The 19348-nt window shown below is 40.1% G+C and overlaps 1 protein-coding gene across 1 annotated transcript; it reads left to right on the plus strand.

The window, feature by feature from the left end:
* Positions 1–1575: 1575 nt before the first annotated feature.
* On the plus strand, positions 1576–19222 carry pitpnab (phosphatidylinositol transfer protein, alpha b). The gene is made up of 12 exons (XM_079649853.1): positions 1576–1843; positions 6132–6162; positions 11951–12096; positions 12536–12627; positions 13139–13146; positions 13360–13434; positions 13887–13970; positions 14054–14131; positions 14589–14699; positions 15056–15178; positions 15307–15389; positions 15863–19222. The coding sequence occupies exons 1-11, from the start codon at positions 1827–1829 to the stop codon at positions 15352–15354; spliced, it is 813 nt and encodes a 270-aa protein (XP_079505979.1). The 5' UTR covers positions 1576–1826; the 3' UTR covers positions 15355–15389; positions 15863–19222.
* Positions 19223–19348: the final 126 nt, after the last annotated feature.

Here is a 19348-nt window from a genome sequence, read left to right on the forward strand (position 1 = left end):
CCCATGAACCTTGTTCAGAGGTGAGATTACTGGAGTAATTCAGAGCAGTTTTTCCACCAGATGTTCCCGGTACACTCTCACTACATGTTTGGTTTTACCAGACCTGCCAGCACTCCGTTCTGACATTTGAAACTAAACACTCCAGAAGATGGTTATCATTTGATACCTCTACAGACATGATAATAGATCTGACAATGTCACACACACATCAGGGACTGTGGCTCCTGGAGATCTGATGCTTCTGCTGCTGCTGATGGTGAAGCAACTGTTGGATGGCTGGCAGACCCATGTGATTTGTGCAGGTACACAGTTCAAAAGGGCAACATGAGACCACTGCCATACAGTCACTCAGAAAGTATACGGAGCAGCATGTTATGTTGAACAATTTAAGGAAGGGTATCCAAAATACTCTTTCAGAAGCAGTATGACAGATACGTACTGTAGATGGACAGATAGATATAGATCGATGGATGGATTGTAGCCTACTTCAGGAGGTAACAGGTCAGCATCCTATCCAGAAGAGAACACAGAGGAATGATAAGCGGATATTGGCAGACGGATACAGATGCGCTATAAATACAGCAGCAGTGCACTGTTACATAATGTTAGACTCACACACACGCACTCACATCCCTCTATCTCCGGGACTTGGGGCTAGATTATGGACCTGTGATGCCCTGTCATCGCATAACGCGCCAACACAATCTTACAGACCTGTGGGTGGTGGACTAAGTCGTGGTCAGGGACCTGCAGCGAGAAAATCCTGTGTGGATGTCTAAGGATGACGGAACGAGCTCCACGTTTTTTTTAGCGAAACACCACGTCATACATGTATTTGAAATTTAGAGTAATGTAAAACATCTATGGCAGATATCTATCGTGGACAGGGGTGGGTTTGGGCATTTCTGGAGGAAGATAATCACATTAGAAGCAGGGACTTTGTTTGGAAGGGTTTACAGAGATGACGCACCGTGCGTCTGTGCCAGCGGTGGTGGTCCCTGTGTCGTGCGCATTTATACTCGAATAACTATGCTGCTACGTCAGAGGGCGTGATGATGACGCAGAGGGTGAAGCACTGAAGAAAAACGATCCAGCAAAGCTCAGAGAGTATGTTATTTCATCTAGTGATTGTTGGTGGTTTTTATGATGTTTGTAATTTAAATTTAAATTAAATATATATTTCGTGTATTTTGTGTTTGACTTCTGCTTTGTCGAATAATTATACTTCATTCATGCTTTGAAATCTATTTTTAGATTGTTGGTGCTTTTGTTTTAAAACTCCTGTAAAACATAAGTAAGACTTTTTTTCCCTGCAAGGTCCTTTTGGGGTTCAATCAAGCTATTATATAGGCTACCTCATTCATGATCACTTTTCATTTTAGTGATAGCGTTATAAGAATGGCAAAACGATGTCAATTATTCTCCAAAGTCTGGTTGTTTTTTTTGTAAACATGGTCATAACTGTCCCATAATCAGCAGAATGTGTATTGTCAAGCATTTAAATGATTATCTGAGAAACTGAACATATATACAATTGGGTGGCTCATAGACCCACCACAACAGCCACACAGCACCCCCTGGCGACCCTCCTTCCCTCAGTCTGCTCTGCACAGGCCACTGCGCGCAACAGCAACGCCGCTCCGCGTCCTGATCAGGAAGTGAATCTGAGGGAAATAAGCGACTGTGGAGGTAGAGTGACATAGAGGGGGAGAAGTGGGAGAGAAGCAAGCGGAGATACAAGAGACTAACGGAGGGAGGGATCGACCCTTGTTTCTGGACCCTGTATTGAGCTGCTCCCCTCTTGGAGATACTGCACTGCCAAAAAAATGCTCATAAAGGAATTGTAAGTAGTGTGTGTGTGTGTGTGTGTGTGTGTGTGTGTGTGTGTGTGTATGTGTGTGTGTGTACATGTGTTTGTGTGTGTGTGCGTTTATCCGTATGGTTTCGCAGCGCTGACATTGTGGCCAGTTGCCCTAGAGTGGAATTACAAGAGAGAAGCCAGGGTGATCGACATACCGTATATGTAGGACTCCGTGTCCGTCATCATTTTTCATGCATGACACTCCATCACCATAATGCATTCAACGATTAAACCGAGAGATGCATGAAGCTGCGGCTGTGGTCGCCTCAGCAGCCGGTGCAGGCTGTGCCCTTCACATTTTTGCATCACTCGTGAAATCATGAGGCTTTTACTTTAGCAGATACATGAATGTCCTTTGCTGGGGTGATAAAATGACGGATGCTCTAGAGGAGTGGAGCTGAGGGAGAAATGGCTGATATAAGTCACGCCGTGCCGTGCCAGCGTCCATCCCCGTGAGCCTGCTGTGGCCATGTTATTGATGCGCGGTGAAGGTGAAACCACTGATGGAGCATTCCGGCATTTACCTCTGGAGGAATGGAGATAGTGTTTAGGATCCCTGGGTGGAGAGAAAAGGTGGGAGTGAGCAGGTAGCATACAGGGGAGGTGGTTGCAAAGCGTTGGCAAAAAAATGTGAAATGGCGAGGTTTTTGACGCACCAGTCAAGACATTTCTGAGAATTTGACAGCTGGGCCAAAGGGACAGGATAGCACACGAAGCGGCGTCATTCGTGCAAACGAAAAGATTTGGGAATAGTTTAGCACGTTACTTTAACACGTTGCATGTGCAGGCCTCAGTGTTCTGTGAGGATAACAGACTGAGGCCTGCTCACAGTCAGCTGGTGGTTAGTATAAGGGACAGGCCGGTGGATTGCAGATGAACTGGCATGAGTTTGGCCGGCAAATAAAGAAAATCGAATATTATTCATTGTTTTCGAGTTCACACAGGATGTTAGTTCCTTCATGTTCAAGCTCTTATGCATGCTGTCAGCCTGTACACTATATTCAGTTTGCCTTACAGAACAACCCACCTGTATACAAAAGTAATCACTGGTTCTACTTTTTAAGTGTTACCGTATAGTTTCAGATGGTTTTGCAACCTCTTTTCTATAAAGTATTTAAAATATATACATGAATCTTTAAGAAGCATGTATGATAATTGTTTTATTGCAATTCTATGGCAAGGTCAGCGCTATGCTACCATAAATTGGCACACATTTTGAGCTACTGGCAGCTTCAGCACCTAAAAATAACAATGATCTAGAACAGCTTAACTGATCAGAAGCTGACTGAAATGGCTGTGCATCAATCAGCACTCTTAGTTTTCTGGATTTCTCACAATAAGACTTCAATCAATTAATGTCCCTATAGTCTAAGCTCAGGGTGAGAGTGATGGCATGGCTGACAATCTGAGGTGATTACAGAGAGTCTGGCTCTCAGCAGTCTGCCTTGAAATGAATGTGGTCACGATGACATGCTGGATGCACTTACACATGCTGTCAACACACAGAAACATGAGAAACTTCAACATGAACACACACACACTGAGATGGTATCACAGGGATAGAGATAACCCATTTGCTGCTGTAGTACAGACAGGCTGTTTCTTTTACTCCATACTGCTCACCTAAACCACTGACCTAAATCACTTCAGAAGCTCCAAATCGCTCCATTTTTTATTACGATTTCATGAGCTTTTGCAGGTGAACGTTGGTACATTAGCAAATGTTCAGTTTGACGTATAGAGAATAAGAGCGAAAGATTACAGGTTTTGTTAACCTTGGAGAGATTTGTAAAAGACAGTGTGTCATTTTCTTTAATGCCCCTGAAGCAAATGTGTGATATTATGCTATATAAAGGAAATTGAGTTTACTTGAAGAGAGATGAAAAGACAAACCATGCAGGAAAGAAAACGGGTGTTGGGTTTTCTGAAGCAACAGAGAGACACCTGATCTTCCTGCCAAGACCTTTAGACCAAGGAGATTTACAGAGAGAGAAAAAAGAAACCATTAAGGTGTCTTAAATCTTTGTTTTATTTAACCGTAAATTCAAGTGTGTTTTTCAAATGAGAAGCTTTCGCCTCAAATTAAGCAACATAGAAATACTTATTTTGGGAGATCTGTATTTAAAACTACAATATTGCCTTTTGACACGACAGATTGTCTCTGCCTTGGTTGCAGCATTTGGCTTCCCATCCAATGTCTGGCTGCGGCTCAGACCCAGATTACACTCAGTGGCAAATGGGACGCAGGATTATCTGAATTTGGGCATACATCACAAAGTTACAAAACAATAAACAAAGCTGCACACTGTATGTGCGTGAGGTGGTTCAAAGTGCACACGTGTCAGAGACAGAAGGCATTGCTGTTTTCAGCAGCTGTTTCACAATCCCCAGAAATAGTATTTTGTAGTCTTTCCTCACATGTTGATACTGTATGTGTGTGTGCAGTACTGGGGATGGCAATTAAGAGGCAGAGATAAAGTTACCATACATTTGAGTCCTTCTTATTTTGAGTAACCCACTCCCTCAACATCAATAACTTATAGCAGCCTGTTTCTTTCCCAATTATTATATATTTGTCAAATTGTGACCAAGCTAAACAACCCTTTTCATCACTTTTTGTAATTTATACCATGCGTCAGGAACATTACATTAGCTTACATTTAAGATAACATTTCACATATACATTACATGAAACATTAACGCGTTAACCTCCCTTTATCCGTCAGTAATTGAAAATGTAACACTTACCGTATCATCGGATCATAAAAAAAACGTTTCTAATACATTTATCATTAAGACATTGCAGGTAACCGTAACATTTAGCTCTATTTAGGCTAGTTGAATGATAATAACCTTTTTTGGTATCACACCCTAATACAGAGATGTAAAAAAGATGATATTGTTGCCCCTTATGTCGATATAAATAATGATAGCATATTAAAAATCATATCTTCATAGGTATAACCTTTAATAGAAACTTTCCTTCCTTAACTTAGCTCAGTTTTTGCATTTTGTCTCACTGTTTTCCTGCTTCAGTGAAGCATCTTCTCATCTTCTCCTCAGAATAGAAAATAATATATCACCTTTTATCTCCTGATGACTCAGTGTTAGAGCAACCAAATGAAATATGTAAGTGTCATACCTAATGGGATTTTTTGTTCAGTTTTGAATCCACATTATTATCCTTATTATTATTCTATGATTCTAGGTGTCACAGTCTGTCGGTGTTCTTCTGTGTTTTATTTTGGGGTTTCACGATCTGTCTTTTTTCCAGTTTTGTTTTTAAAGGTGTTCACCCCCTATCTCCTGTGTGTTGTTACTTCCTGTCTCTGTGTTCCCCTCCTGTTTGATTACCTGATTGTGTTCACCTGGTGCTCCTGTGGTTTTTCCTCCCTCCCCACCTGTGTCTTGTCTTTGTGATTATTCTGGCTGGTGTTTAAGTTCTGTTTGCCTTTCAGTCGTTGTCAGATCCTTGATGATGTTTGGCTGTTTATGGTCAGAGACAGTTTATTTTTCAGTGTTTTGGCTTGTTTTGCCTGGCCCAGCTCTGCCAATAAAGGAATTTGATTTAAAGAAACTGTCTTCTACATGTGGGTCCTATGTACTCTGCTCTCCAACCGTGACACTATGTTTAATAAAGGACATGTCGTGTAAAAAAATAGATAAGTAGCCTTATCATTTATACTACAAAAACATTGAAGAAAATATTTCCTCTGTGAGAGGTTAAATTCCTCCAATAAGGACCATTGCTGTTTGATTGTCAGGTAGTGTTGGTAAAGCTTTTATATTTCCTCATTACATTTCCCTTGGGCTTTTTCCAGCTCAGCTGGTGAGTCTTCAGAGACAGCTTCATGACAGAGACGCATGCTTGTCAGATAATTAGTGTCCAGACTTGTGGGGAGCTGAATGGATAAAAGTGTGGGTCCGTTTTCTCACCATGTCACTCACAAGATCTCTCCGGGCTTATCTTGTTAACATATACAGTTTATTATTATCAAATTAAATAATGATTAATGTCGAATTATACTGCAAATAACTAATTAAGTAGCACAGCTGTTAAGCCATAAAAACACAGTGAAACCACTGGGATGTTTTTAATTTGAACCTTTAAGTCCAGAGGTGTAACAGGATTGAAGAATTCCAATCCCATTTTTTTTTAGGCTAATATTTATCTTAATGTCATGTTTTCGTCACTGTTTCGAAAGGAATTAGTCTGAGATTTTTACTGTATGACTTTGAGTAACGTCCCTCCTCTTTCCTTCTCTTCCAGTCGAGTGATTCTTCCTATCTCTGTGGAAGAGGTAAGTTGTATTTCAGTATATTTCAGTGTGTGTGTCTCAAGGCTCAGGTTTTGTTATCTGACTCTCTGATTGACTGTACTCCATGAAAGTGAAGCAGAAGGGCCTGCCATCACTAAAACTGTTCTTTTTTAAATGGCCTTTGAACTTAAATGCATCTATTCCTATGCTTAACATTTTCAAAAGTGATCTTATTTTAGACCTAATTTTGCACTAACTCGCAAACATTGCATAGAAAAAAGGCAGCAGTGAAGAAAAAGTCTTCTTCATATTATAGATGCTTCTTTCACTGTCTTTGTCCTCTTTTCCCTCTGTGTCCCCTGCTATCCTCATTTCCACACGTTGCTCTTCTCTCCAGGCCTGAATCTTAAATGAGTAATCTGAAACTACTTCCATGACTTCCTCTGCAACCCCTCTCGCTGTTGCCCTCATATTTATGCATTGCATGAGAGTAATTGACTTTCGGTGGTGACTTTTGACTCGTGCTTTTTATAAACGACAAGTAAATATTGACTCCTCTAGCCAACAAGGAACTTATCTCCTATTACACACAATAAACGGCTTGAATAATGAGAATTCAGCAACCGTGAGTTCTCAAAAACACGACAACCGACACATTTATACTTATATTATCTCTCATATAATGCCAGATTCCCTATAGTATGGGGTTATGGAGCGACATAGATAAAAGCTAACTGGGATTGGCTGGAATGATTTCAGGTATATATAAACTAATCCTCACCTCCACCACCAATACTAATCTGCAGACACAGAAAAGATGGGAGCAGGATTTAGGCATCACCCTTACCCCAGTTGAGTGGGACAGAATCTGATCGAACTCAACATCAATCTCCAAGTGTGTCCGGTCTAGAATAATACAGTTAAAAATCCTTCACAGAGCATACATCACACCCTGTAGACTAAAAAAGATGGATCAAACACTCTCGGGCCTATGCTGGCATGGTTGTGCGGAAGTGCATACCCTTTTACATTGTCTTTGGTCTTGTCCGGCTGTAAAATCTCTATGGGACGTAGTTGGAGATACACTCGCTGAGATCCTGAACATAGACATACTCTTAACTCCAGCTACATGCTTGCAGGGATCCCCGCTCAATGGCATAACATCAACATTTGCAAGTAAACTTATAGCCCTAGCATGGCTTTCAACTAAACGCCTCGTTCTTATGAACTGGAAAGTCAGAAAGCCCAAACTGCTTCAATTTAAATAGATGGCTGGAGGACTTCCTAAACATGTTAAGTATGGAAGAAGCTGCTTTCTCCCTGTTATATTTGGTTAAGCCAGACAACAGGCTTTGGGATAAGATAAGGGCTTTCCCGAGGCCTGTACGACGAAGCCGGTTCAACATAACCTGGATATGTTTGAGTTACCCGGCTTAATCCAAAACAAACGTAGTTATGTGCGCGTTCACATAAAAGGGGCGGGGTTAGCAACATTTGACCAATCACAAACATGGAGAAGCGCACTGACAGCGCAGCATCATACTTCCTGAATGAAAAGTGAACTATATTATTAGACAAATTATGAAGACGTTAAACTTTAAACATCCATGACTTAAACACTTTATCCAGGATAAAAGCCACATAGTTGCACCTGCAAGGTGAATACAGCTGTTAAAAAAAAGAACTGTTTGAATGCGTACATTAACAGGTTTACGATATCACTGGATCCTTGAGGCCCCACGCAAAGTTAGATGATGAGGCCCTCTGCTTCTCGAGCGTTGACACTGGGGACGTGGAGCTACTGGAGCCTCGCAGCGGCAAAACCGTGCCGCGCCACACTAATTGCGCTGCATAAACGCATAGGTGCTCAGTTGAGGCCCCCCCCCCTTCAGTAGGGAGGGACGGCCCTGGATGGATCTGACTTTGATTACATTTGACTCGAGTGTTTCGTCAACTTAATGTGTTGCTTAAAATAATACTTCTGCATACAGTATGACGTATGTGATACTGTGAGTGTTGCAAGGCCAGATACGGCTCAGCTGACTCAGATAAGGAAATATATGATACTGTGAGCCTCTCCGCTCACACAGGGTTCAAAGAGGGACGGAAAGAGCAGGGTTTGGGTTGAACACAGGCGTTTATTAGCACCAAAACAAAGTACACAACACAGGCTGCAAAACGTTGCCCATGTGGGATCCTTCACAGGTCCTTTGGCGATCTTCCAGGATCCCGCCTACTGCAAGACAGACCAGAACCAGGTTACAACCAAGAGTTTTCCCTGAAGTTAGCTCGCTAAGCCAAAATCCGGCTTCGTAGTACAGGCCTCTGGACTCAAACCATCTCGGCTGCCAATAATAAATATACTAATTATAATAATAATATTAATAAATAAAGAGAAACAAAGAGTAATCAAATATGAAGAAACAGAAAAAGAATGGTAATAATAATGAAAGAAGTGAAATTAAATGGAAAATGGATGAATAGGTGAATTAATCAGAAAAGGAAGAGGTGTGTGTATATATATATATATATATATATATATATATATTTATTTGACAATTTATCTATTTATTTATCTATTATACATGTTTGTTTTTGTTTTATAATAATGAGGAAACAATGAAGTATATCTATATTATGAAGCAAATCGTGTATAAGTACAACGCCATATGCATACATAAAATGTAACTGACACTGAAATCCCCCTACCCCCCCCACCCTTCATGTTATTGTCCTGTCCTATTTGTGATGTGTGTGTGAGCCATGTCCTTGTCCGTATGTTTTTGTCTTGAAAATGTTTAATAAAATATAAATGTAAAAAAAAAAGACACAACAGCCGGTTTGCAGGAGACACAGCAACTGCAGCAAATGCATTTTGTGTCTTATACTTCCATGTCCTCAAGCAGTCTGTAGAGCTCAGACTCATGTTATTCTCATTAACTTTGTGTGTTTGTAGCCTTTATCCTAATCATATCTCTACATAAGAAGGCAGGAGGCCTGAGGTTGTGTGACAGTCAGCATGCTATGTAATGATTAGAGGCTTGAAAACATACCTTAAGAGATGTATTAGACTTAAATGTGTGCTGAGAAGCCTGAATACAGTTGAGGAACGTCCCCTGTATCATGAACCACTTCTGACCCCTCTGTCCCTCCAGAGCTTCTTATTCTCTGTTTCCCTCGCTACATGCCAACTCTCTGAAGCAGCGGCCTTCAGTTATTTGCTGCATAATCACAATTGGGGTGTTTTGTTCAATTTATTATGGATTTGAGTTTCTTTCTTTTCAAAACGTTCACTGATTAAATGTGATTCATTGAAGAAGCAGTTGTATCTTCACTAGGAATGACTACAGATTCATATCTTTGAAGAAAGGTTTTGTTTGGATTACGCTACATGTAACAGGGCTCTTCCAGCTGTTGAAAACCCTTGGAAAGTATTCAAAATTGAATTTCCTGCGTGTGAACTTCCTCCCGGGAGCTTTATCAGATCTCTATTTATTTTTCACCAAACAGAGAAGTTCTTGTATGACGGAATAAGCACTCACCTCACAAGGCAAGGTTGAATTATGTTTGTCCAACACGGTGACCCAAGAGGCTCTGCTGTTACTACATCCCTTTTGTTTATTTGGCAGTAGCTGACTTTGAGCAACAGTCTCTCTGTTCTAGTCATTCAATTCAGATGCCTTTTACCTCTCAGTGTTCACATTATGCAAAGGTCGTTTAAACCAGTTGGCACAGTTCTGGTCTTTTCAGCTTTCAGCAGCTTCACCTGTCCACATATCACTGTTTTTATCTTTCATTGATGTTGCTGTGGAGGAGTAACCTTTAAAATACAAACAAAGGGTCAAAAGGTCATGGCCAAAATGAGCTGTCTTTGAAATGTGGCCTTTTATCCAAGAGACCTAAGATACAGTAACCGTCCGTCACTGTCGCTCTGAACACAGTGAGCAGTTGCCATTTAATAAAGGATGAGACTATTGATCAAAGTATAAGCATCCTGCCCTCTGCACATACATCCAGGATCAGGTCGAAATTCAGTAACCCCTAATTGAAATATAGAAGTCAATAGTGATTTATCTAGAATTAACGACATCTAAAACACTTGCAAACCTCGAGTAAATATTGTAGCTTCAGAGGAGTTGAATGGGAAACCAATCGGCAATCCAAAATATTCATGTAAAGTTCTTTTAGATTTCTTTCTAAATTCAAACAATCCAACGCAATAAATGAAGATCGAGCAAGTTCATTATGAACAGCAACTTCACCTGTCCACATATAGTATCATTACATCCACAGGACTTTAGTTTAAACTGGTTTGATTTGAACCAATTTTATTTATGTCTTTCCCGAAGCCACATAAAAGATAAACGAGGAGATTTGAAAATGTTTATACATCAACTCCCTTTTTTATTACTCAGTTTTGAGGAAATTCATTCATAATTGGTCTCTTTAGAGAGAACATGTGTCAAACTTAGTTGTGATTTGGGCGATGTAAAGAAAATCTACAAGAAACTGTTGTGACACGCTCCTTACACTTATTGTGTTTCTTCAACATGACTAATGAGTCTTTAACTTAAAGGTCCCATGTCATGGCCATTTCTACTGATCATATTTCCATTGTTGAGGTCTACTAGAATAGATTTATATCTTGCAATTTTCCAAAATCACATTGGTTTCTCATACAGCATCTCTGTATAGTATGTGTATTCACTCTCTGTCCTAAACGGCTTGTTGGAGCTCCTGCCCCCCCCCCCCCTCCCTGTGAGCCCAGTGTGCATTGGTCGGGACGTTGCGGGGCTCGCTGCTCAGTGAGCTGGCTTACTGGTGTGGTTTCCGGGTCGGCGATCGAGCGAGAACAATCTAAACTCATCCTGAGCACACAAACACTCACTGCCGAAGTAAAAACAATAAGTGTGGCTTGATTTTGAGTAAGAAAAAGGTTTATAACGCTGTGAGAATGGGTCTGCGGAGAGCATTTCTCTGCGATCCCAACTCGTCTATTACCAGCGTTTAGGGAGCTCTATGCAAGTCAATGGGGACTCCCTGTTAGTTAGCCAAGGGGTCCTGGTGTGTGAGGTGCTCCACGGATTGGTCCATGCTGGGGCAGCACAGACAGGTCTTTTCTGTGTTAGACTTAAAAAAACTTCATAACACACAAGGGGACGGGTAATAACCGGAAAAGCATGACATGGGCCCTTTAATGTAAATGTTCAATGTCAAATCCACTCTTGCTCCTAGATTGTAGGTTTTCACTGGGGATGTGCATAGTCTATAATATTCTCATGGTTATATTTTAAAGTACAATAGAACAGAAAGCCAAATGTAATCTCTCCTGTCAAAATCCAAAGGTTTCATGTTTGTGATGTACGTTTGTCTGCCCTCTGGTCCAGCTTTGTTCAGGGGTTACATGGTGGATTAGAAGTGATTAAGAAATGAAAGGAGCCATTGTCTTGCGTCTAAACGCTAGCGTGCACACTCGGGACCAGGAGGATGGAGAATGAGAGTTGGAGAGGGATGAAAGTGAGAGAAAGTCTGCAATTTGGGAAGGACGTAACAAGCTTGGTGCAACAACAAAAAGTGACGGGTCAATAAGACAACAAAAATAGATTACGAGGATTCAGTGCCAAGGAAAGGAGAGTGTGGAGATCAGCTAAAGGATCAGAGGTAAAAGTAATCCACCCTTTAGATTGAAAAAGATTAGATGAAATACAAATGTGTGACAGTGAAAGCTTACCCATCTACAGGATAATACACGACGAAGGAAACAGCTTCTTATTGCTCCCTTCGAACACACTTTCTGTCTCAGTTCAACCTGTCTTTCTCTGTTTTCCAGTACCAGGTCGGCCAGCTGTACTCTGTGGCTGAGGCCAGTAAGAATGAGACGGGTGGAGGAGAAGGAGTGGAGGTGCTCAAAAATGAGCCCTACGAGAAAGATGGAGAAAAGGGACAGTACACACACAAAATCTACCATTTGCAGAGGTAAGCAAATTGTCCCAAAGGTTCATTCGGGAAGACTATTTCATCTCTAGAGAGGCATCTCTTAGCCCCGTTCATTTAGAAATGTCTCAGCTCCCCCAAGTTGACTCCAGGCTACTAAGCTTGAATAGTTGGACATTTTGGGAAACACATTTTTTTGCGTTTGAAGAAAAGGTTGTTACCACTTTATTCTGTTTACCAGCAGCAGCCAGGTTAGCTTAGCATTAGGACAGTAAGTTAAATGTTAACGTTAGCATGCTAACTTCTCACAATGACTTCTGCAGGTAAACGTTTACCATGTTCAACATCTAAGTTTAACATTTTAACACACAGCTGCAGTTGAACTATGCTTTGTACCTGCAAATCAATTCCTGATTCAGGTATTGTTCAATAAGTATACAAAACAATATATTTACCTTGATGTGTTCTCTCTGTCCTGCAGTAAAGTGCCGTCGTTCGTCAGAATGTTGGCTCCATCTTCAGCTCTCAACATCCACGAGAAAGCCTGGAACGCATACCCATACTGTCGCACAGGTAGCACACACTTCTGCCATTGCATCGCCCCAATTATTTAAATCTAGAATGATTTTCAATACTACCATCCCTGCGATATATATATACTGAAAGCTTACATTTTTGATACTTACTCATTGCAATGTGATGTGTGAATACAGTTGATTTAAATAACTTAGAAGTCACATCAATGCTGAACTTTCTAAGGGATGTCGTTCTCCGACTACCTCTGTGTCCTCTCACCTTAAAGGAGTAGTTTAATTATTAACTGCATGTCCAGTGAGAAGAGCCATACAATCATTCGAGTCTTTCAGGCTGAGTTCACACACACACTAGCAGCTTTAAGACAGCCATATTTCATACAAACACACATGACCTTCAAGGCACCAAGCACACACCACACTTACATTGCTGAAGGATTTCCCTCGACCTCCGTAAATGATCCAATGCTATTATATTTCTCATATGTTCGTCCACTCAAATATTTTGTCTTTCTGTTTTTTCCTGTGCTTTCCTTCATCTGGCTCTGCAGTTATCACTGTAAGTATTTTTTCTTTACACTTACAGATATCAAGTATGTCGACACAAAGCGAACATTGAATCCTATAGAGGGAGCAAATTAACCTGAAAGTTGAGATAGAAATCTGATCCATGTCACTGACAGAGCAGCAGCAGGATCGTCAGACAGAGTGTCTGTGTTTCTTACATTACAGACTTACTGTTCCTTGTTCCTTGTTTCTCTTTTCTCTGCAGAACGAGTATATGAAAGAGAACTTCCTGATTAAGATTGAGACATGGCACAAACCGGACACGGGACATCTCGAAAATGTAATTATTATAAAGACCATAATAAGCTTGATGGTGCATGCATGAGGAATTGTTAGGGTGTTTTTTTAGAAGACTTTCAGAAGGCAAATAAAGGCAAATGTTACTTGTATGGGAGGTTTTTTTGTTTCTTATTCATTTCCTCTAATGCTAGAAGTCTAATAAAAACATGTCCCACTGCTTCAGTCTGTTTACTTGTCATCTAGTTAAAAATGTCTTTTTTAATTCTTGTGCAGGATGTACTGAAACAAGCCCCTAATTAAAGGTTCCCATATTCATTTGGACAGTGCTCCTATGTTTAAATAAATATAATTATGTGAAAAAGAAAAGTGAGCCTGCAAAACTTCCAAATAGGAATTCACTAATGACCAGATAAATGTGTTGCCCAAGTATATTTTTACTTTCTACTCTTTATGGACTTTCGAAAAAATATATTCTCTATGCTTCTCTTTCAGGTTCATGGTTTGGATCCAGAAACCTGGAAGAAGGTGGATGTAGTCTATCTTGATATCGCTGACAGGACCCAAGTGGAGCCGAAGGTAAAAACTTTTGCTTAAAATCGACTTTTTGCGTCGCCTTCTGATCCATGTTGTTCATTTGAGTTGTTCTTGCATCTCTCCAGGACTATAAGCCAGAGGAGGATCCTTGTAGGTACAAGTCAGTGAAGACGGGACGAGGCCCTCTAGGACCAGACTGGAAGGTACAGCTTCTTGTTGTGACTTTATTAACTGGAAAAAAAGATAAATACAGAACTCCAACCACATATGTGTTATATATTGATGTGCACAGATACTTATGTCTGAGCAATTATTTAGTAAGTGCTAATACCTAATACAAGACACACATTTTACCATAAGGAAGCAGGGCCATATTTAATTTTGATCACACTAAGGTCAAGGTATTATGGGAATTCAACACCATAGTATTTCTGAAATCATGGTTACTGCCGTGAATGCAGAAGATTAAAGCCAAACCTGAATTCAAAAAATGTAGCCTATATTATTTCATGCACAAGCAACGCAACGCTGCTAAATAGGGATCAGCTTACTACGGCAGACATTTGTTGTCAATGTATATTGTTGTACTTACTACTCCTTTGACTATGTAATCTTTGTTAACATTTTTAAAAAATGTCTGTTTTATGTGTGCATTTGTAGAAGGAACTTCCTAAGAAGACAGACTGCCCTCACATGTGTGCCTACAAACTGGTCACTGTCAAATTCAAGTGGTGGGGCCTGCAAAACAAAGTGGAGAGCTTTATTCAAAAGGTTAGTTTTTAGCTCAGGCTGTGGCTCACACCAGTTTGTCACTTTTAGTTGATTATGACATCCAGACAGCCACAGGTCAATGTCAGCTACTGAGGAGGGACTGTGTCCGTGCGCCATAGCGTCTCGTATACAGTACATACAGTATATACAGTGTGTCACATCTTAGCTTGATGTAATGGTGGAAAAGTACCACCCGTGATGATGCAGATACAAATGGGGCTGCACCAGCCTCTAGTGGACACACAGGGTAAAGCAGGGAGGACATTAAACATCTGAAAAGTCTGCCTGGTTGTATCATTAGGATTTTAAAACAACCAGATGACTTTCTCTTTCTCCCTTTTTGTGTTATTTCACAGCAAGAGAAGCGTTTGTTCACTAATTTCCACCGTCAGCTGTTTTGCTGGATCGACAAGTGGATCGACTTGAACATGGAAGACATTCGTCGTATGGAGGAGGAGACACGCAAGGAGCTAGATGAGGTGAACTCAAATGTTAATTTATACAATAAAAATGTATTCAAAGATAGAGTCCTCAGAAAGGACCCACTCTGAGGACATGCTCATGTTTGAATATGAATGTGACCTGTCCTTTGTTCTGTGTGCGTCAGATGAGAGTGAAGGACCCAGTGAAAGGGATGGTGGCTCTAGAGGACTGAGGTTGTGTCGGACCGTGAATGCTGCTGCTAATCAGGTGAGAGGAATTTAAAATGTTGTGTGTGTCATCTCTTTGTATCTGAATATGTATTGGACTGTCTGTATATTAGGGATGACAATTACAAGATGTGTCTTCCCAGCCTGCCACATTTTGAGTTGAATTGGATTCAACTGACAGGCCTGCAAGTGATATGAGACCATATCACATGCCAAATTAGCACAATTAGTTACATTTATATCAACACAAACAATAAGAGACTCAAATGTTTTAAACGTTCAGGAGAAAGGTGCCACGCAGACACGCCATGGGAATTTCAAAATAAAGGCCTCTTCAACATGATTATATGTACTGATGTTTTTATTGCATTGATTGCCATTGAATCGTATCATACAATGATTCAAATCTAGATTTGTTTTTTGTAATGATTGATCGATTATCAATTATTTGTTCACCTCAGACAGTAGACGGTGTCTCTTGTTTATATTCTTACCTGTTTCTATGTGTTTCAGACCGGACTACCCAGACACCAGCGGATTCACTTCCTCTTAATATTCCAACTGCCACAACACCTGACCGGCCGGTCCAACCCCCCCCCCACACACACACTCCCCTCCCGCTGTACAATCTGGTTTTCAGGGACCTGGACCCAGTGAACTCCCAGTTTTCAGATGATCTCCTCAACCCATCCCACCTCCCTTGAGTCCTATCCACCTCTTTTTAGTTTTTCCATCCAGTGTCCCCATCTTATTTCCTGCTGAGGCCTCCAGTAGCGACACTATAGATCCTACTGTCACTAAACTGTTCTAAGCTACAGAGGAAATAGTGTCATTTATCTCTGCAATTTAGGATTTGTTTCTACTTTAAATATCCCAATGGTGTATATGTACAGTATGCCGTATATAGGGGAGTTGAATAATTGTATTGAAATATATATAAATATAAATATATATGAACAGGGTTTTTAAAAGGATGTGTCTGTAAGTTTGTCTGAGGATGTTTAGTTTTTCCAGACCAAGCTGTGCTCATTGTTGAGTTCTGATCCTGTGATTTTCTTTCTTTATTGGATGGAGGAGGCGTTTTCATAACACCTCCATCTCCACATTTGTGTCATGCAGTGTTTCCTTTTGTTGTCCAAATCAATTTGCAAAGTCCACCAACTGTAGCTGCAAAGCTGGGATTGTGCCGAGAGTGTTATGTAGTCTCTGCTATACTCCTGACCTAATATCTCCTGTAATATGTTGAGGCATTCGTTGGCTTTTCTGCTGGTTTGTGGGTTTGTTGTTGTGTAGCGTTGTATGGTCATCAAGGTTTTCCTGCCATGTTTTTTAATTTTTTTACGTCATTAGGTTATTCCTAGCTCTTTAGTTTCATCAGGCTGTGCAAACTAATAATAATTCTCGCATGCAGTAATGCACACACACACACACACACACACACACACACACACACAGTATACAGGGATAGAGGAGTAAAATGTTTTACTCTGCAAAGTAAATTAGATTTCCAAACCTTGTAGTTTCTAAACTCGATATCATGGCTGTGTTTTTAACATTATGAAAAACAGCTCCTCCTGCTTGCTGTAGATAGATCAATTGTTTTCTGAAAGTTAAACTTGATGTGATCCGCCTCAGTTCATGCCCTGTCATCCATTCTGTCACCTCCAGTGGATAAATGGTCTTATCCAGCGATAGCAATAACTACCATGAAACGTTGGTCTCTCCTTTTATCACCGCAAATATAATCTTACTGGTTTTTCCCATCTTGAGAACAGTTTCAGTAAACTGAGCCGATGCTGAAAGTCAAGGATGGTTAAGTGATTGGTGAATAATTAAATAAATGCTGGATTTATTGTTTCTCTTTGGATGAGGCAGATTTTTTTTTTTTTTCTCCTGCTGGAATCTGAAGCCTGTTACATGTGATAGTGTGGTGTTTCAGTTTATGCATGAGTGATGTACAGTAGTCTTTATGAGATCTGATGCTGGCTGGGTGAAGAAGGGAGGATGTAACGGAGCTAGAGGAGTGATAACAACAGGCCCTAACCTTCTTCCTGTTGCCGTCTGTTTCTTTTGTTTTCATCTTTTACCATTGATCTTATAACAGTGTGGGCACTTTAAAGAGAAAGCAACAGATTATGTAACATCCATAATACTGAATTATTGCAATCAATACATTTAGATCTTTAAAGAGTAGATATTTTTGCTTTTATAATTTTAATATCAACCGTTTTTTATATTTAGTTCTTGTTAAATTGTATTATAACATATACATTAAAAAGTATTTTCTTTCCTGATTAAATGCATACCAATATGAGTATTTTATTTGAAGAGCTTGTTGTTGGCAATTATTGAAAGTCCCTTCCCCCGCAAGGCAATTTTGTGATTTTTGACATTGGGCTCTAATTATCAATACATTTGACATTATTTGACAATTATCAAAACAAAACTTTCCAAAAAATGTCTTTATTAGGCAAATGATTTGTTATTGTATCACTGTATTACTGGGCCGTTTCTCACTATTTCGATGACGTAGTATACTTGAAATAGTGGCTCTGCAGCAGGTATACTCGACATTGACAAACAGCCCTGGTCTGTACCAACTCTACAGTCGTTCACATTCTCTACAGTTCAGAATGGAGAAAATCAAGAATAATAATTAATAATCAGCCTGATTTTTGTATCTGTATTAAGTTTATAAACCTGTCAATCCTTAATATTGTCTGTTGCCTCCTCTTGAAAGAAAAGACTGCTCCTCGTTGTCCTCCCCTTCCACCTCTCTGTGTCCATCGAGCATCTCACTCGCTGTCTGTGATGGGGCTACCAACTGAACCATGGAGATTTGTGGATGTACTGTATGTATTGACTTTGTAAATAGTAAATAAAGTAATGTAGATGAACACATATATATATATATATATATAGATCAGACTGTCCTGCCAGACCTACAGCACACCCTCTCGACACTTGATCCTCTAAGTCTACATCCAGTGTATCTCTCTCAGAGATATTTTTGTGATGAAATGTAGAGATATCGTTTCTAAACTTTAGTGCTGATAAGAAATTGTGGAATACTGTCAGCTGTAGACATAAAGATTGAGATGATTTTACTGCAGATTTGAGAACGCTCCAGCAAAGCAGAGACAGTGAAAAGCCTCTGTTTCTAATTGGAGAAAAAGAAGTTTAAAAACCCTCACTATCCCCTCTCCTTCTCTCGTTCTTCTCTCCTCACAGAGCGCACATCTCATTGGCAGGACAGTGTATAGATATATATTTTTGTTCTGGGTGTTGTTGTACCTCTGTTGTCAGTCTCTGAACTGCTTCTCTCACTGAAAAGGAACATATAACGGCAGCTTGGGTCAGTTCATTGATCCACAAAATCAGCTGATGGTGTCAGAGCTTGTGCAATTTAGATGTTTCCCTCCTGCGGTGTGTGATGGAGACGGAGGGAAAGTCATTCTGCATTTTAAGATCACCGGATGCTTGAGGGTTGGAGTTATAGCTCAAAAGAGAACAAGACACTTAGTTGTGGTTGTTTGAAAACTGATAGTGACATAAAGTCAATTTTTAAGAGCCTACGAGACATCATATAAGCTTGTGAGAGAATATGGTTTACCAGAGACAATCTCAGATATCTGTCGTTAGATTCCTGGATTTATAATCAGAATATGAAACCAAATGATTCCACAATCCTGAACTGTTTTTAAATCTCTCTCTCTCTTCTCTCTCTCTCTTTCACTCCTGTTAACTTGTCTCCTGTTTTTCTTTATTTTATTGTGAATTTGTGCCTTTTTGTCATCTTATCTTCCAATAACACTACTGTACATTGGAGACGTAAAGAAATTAATAAAAAGAAGCAAAACAACTGTACATACATTTTGATGTGTGTTTTATTATTTTATTTTTAACTAATGCAACACAAGAGCAATCATCTTCTCACCTATTGTGTCATCTAGAAAATTAATCATACAAGGTTGTGAGAACAGGGTCCTACGTACAGTC

This window comes from Notothenia rossii, assembly GCF_949606895.1.
Source record: "Notothenia rossii genome assembly, chromosome: 9".
Lineage (NCBI taxonomy): Eukaryota > Metazoa > Chordata > Actinopteri > Perciformes > Nototheniidae > Notothenia > Notothenia rossii.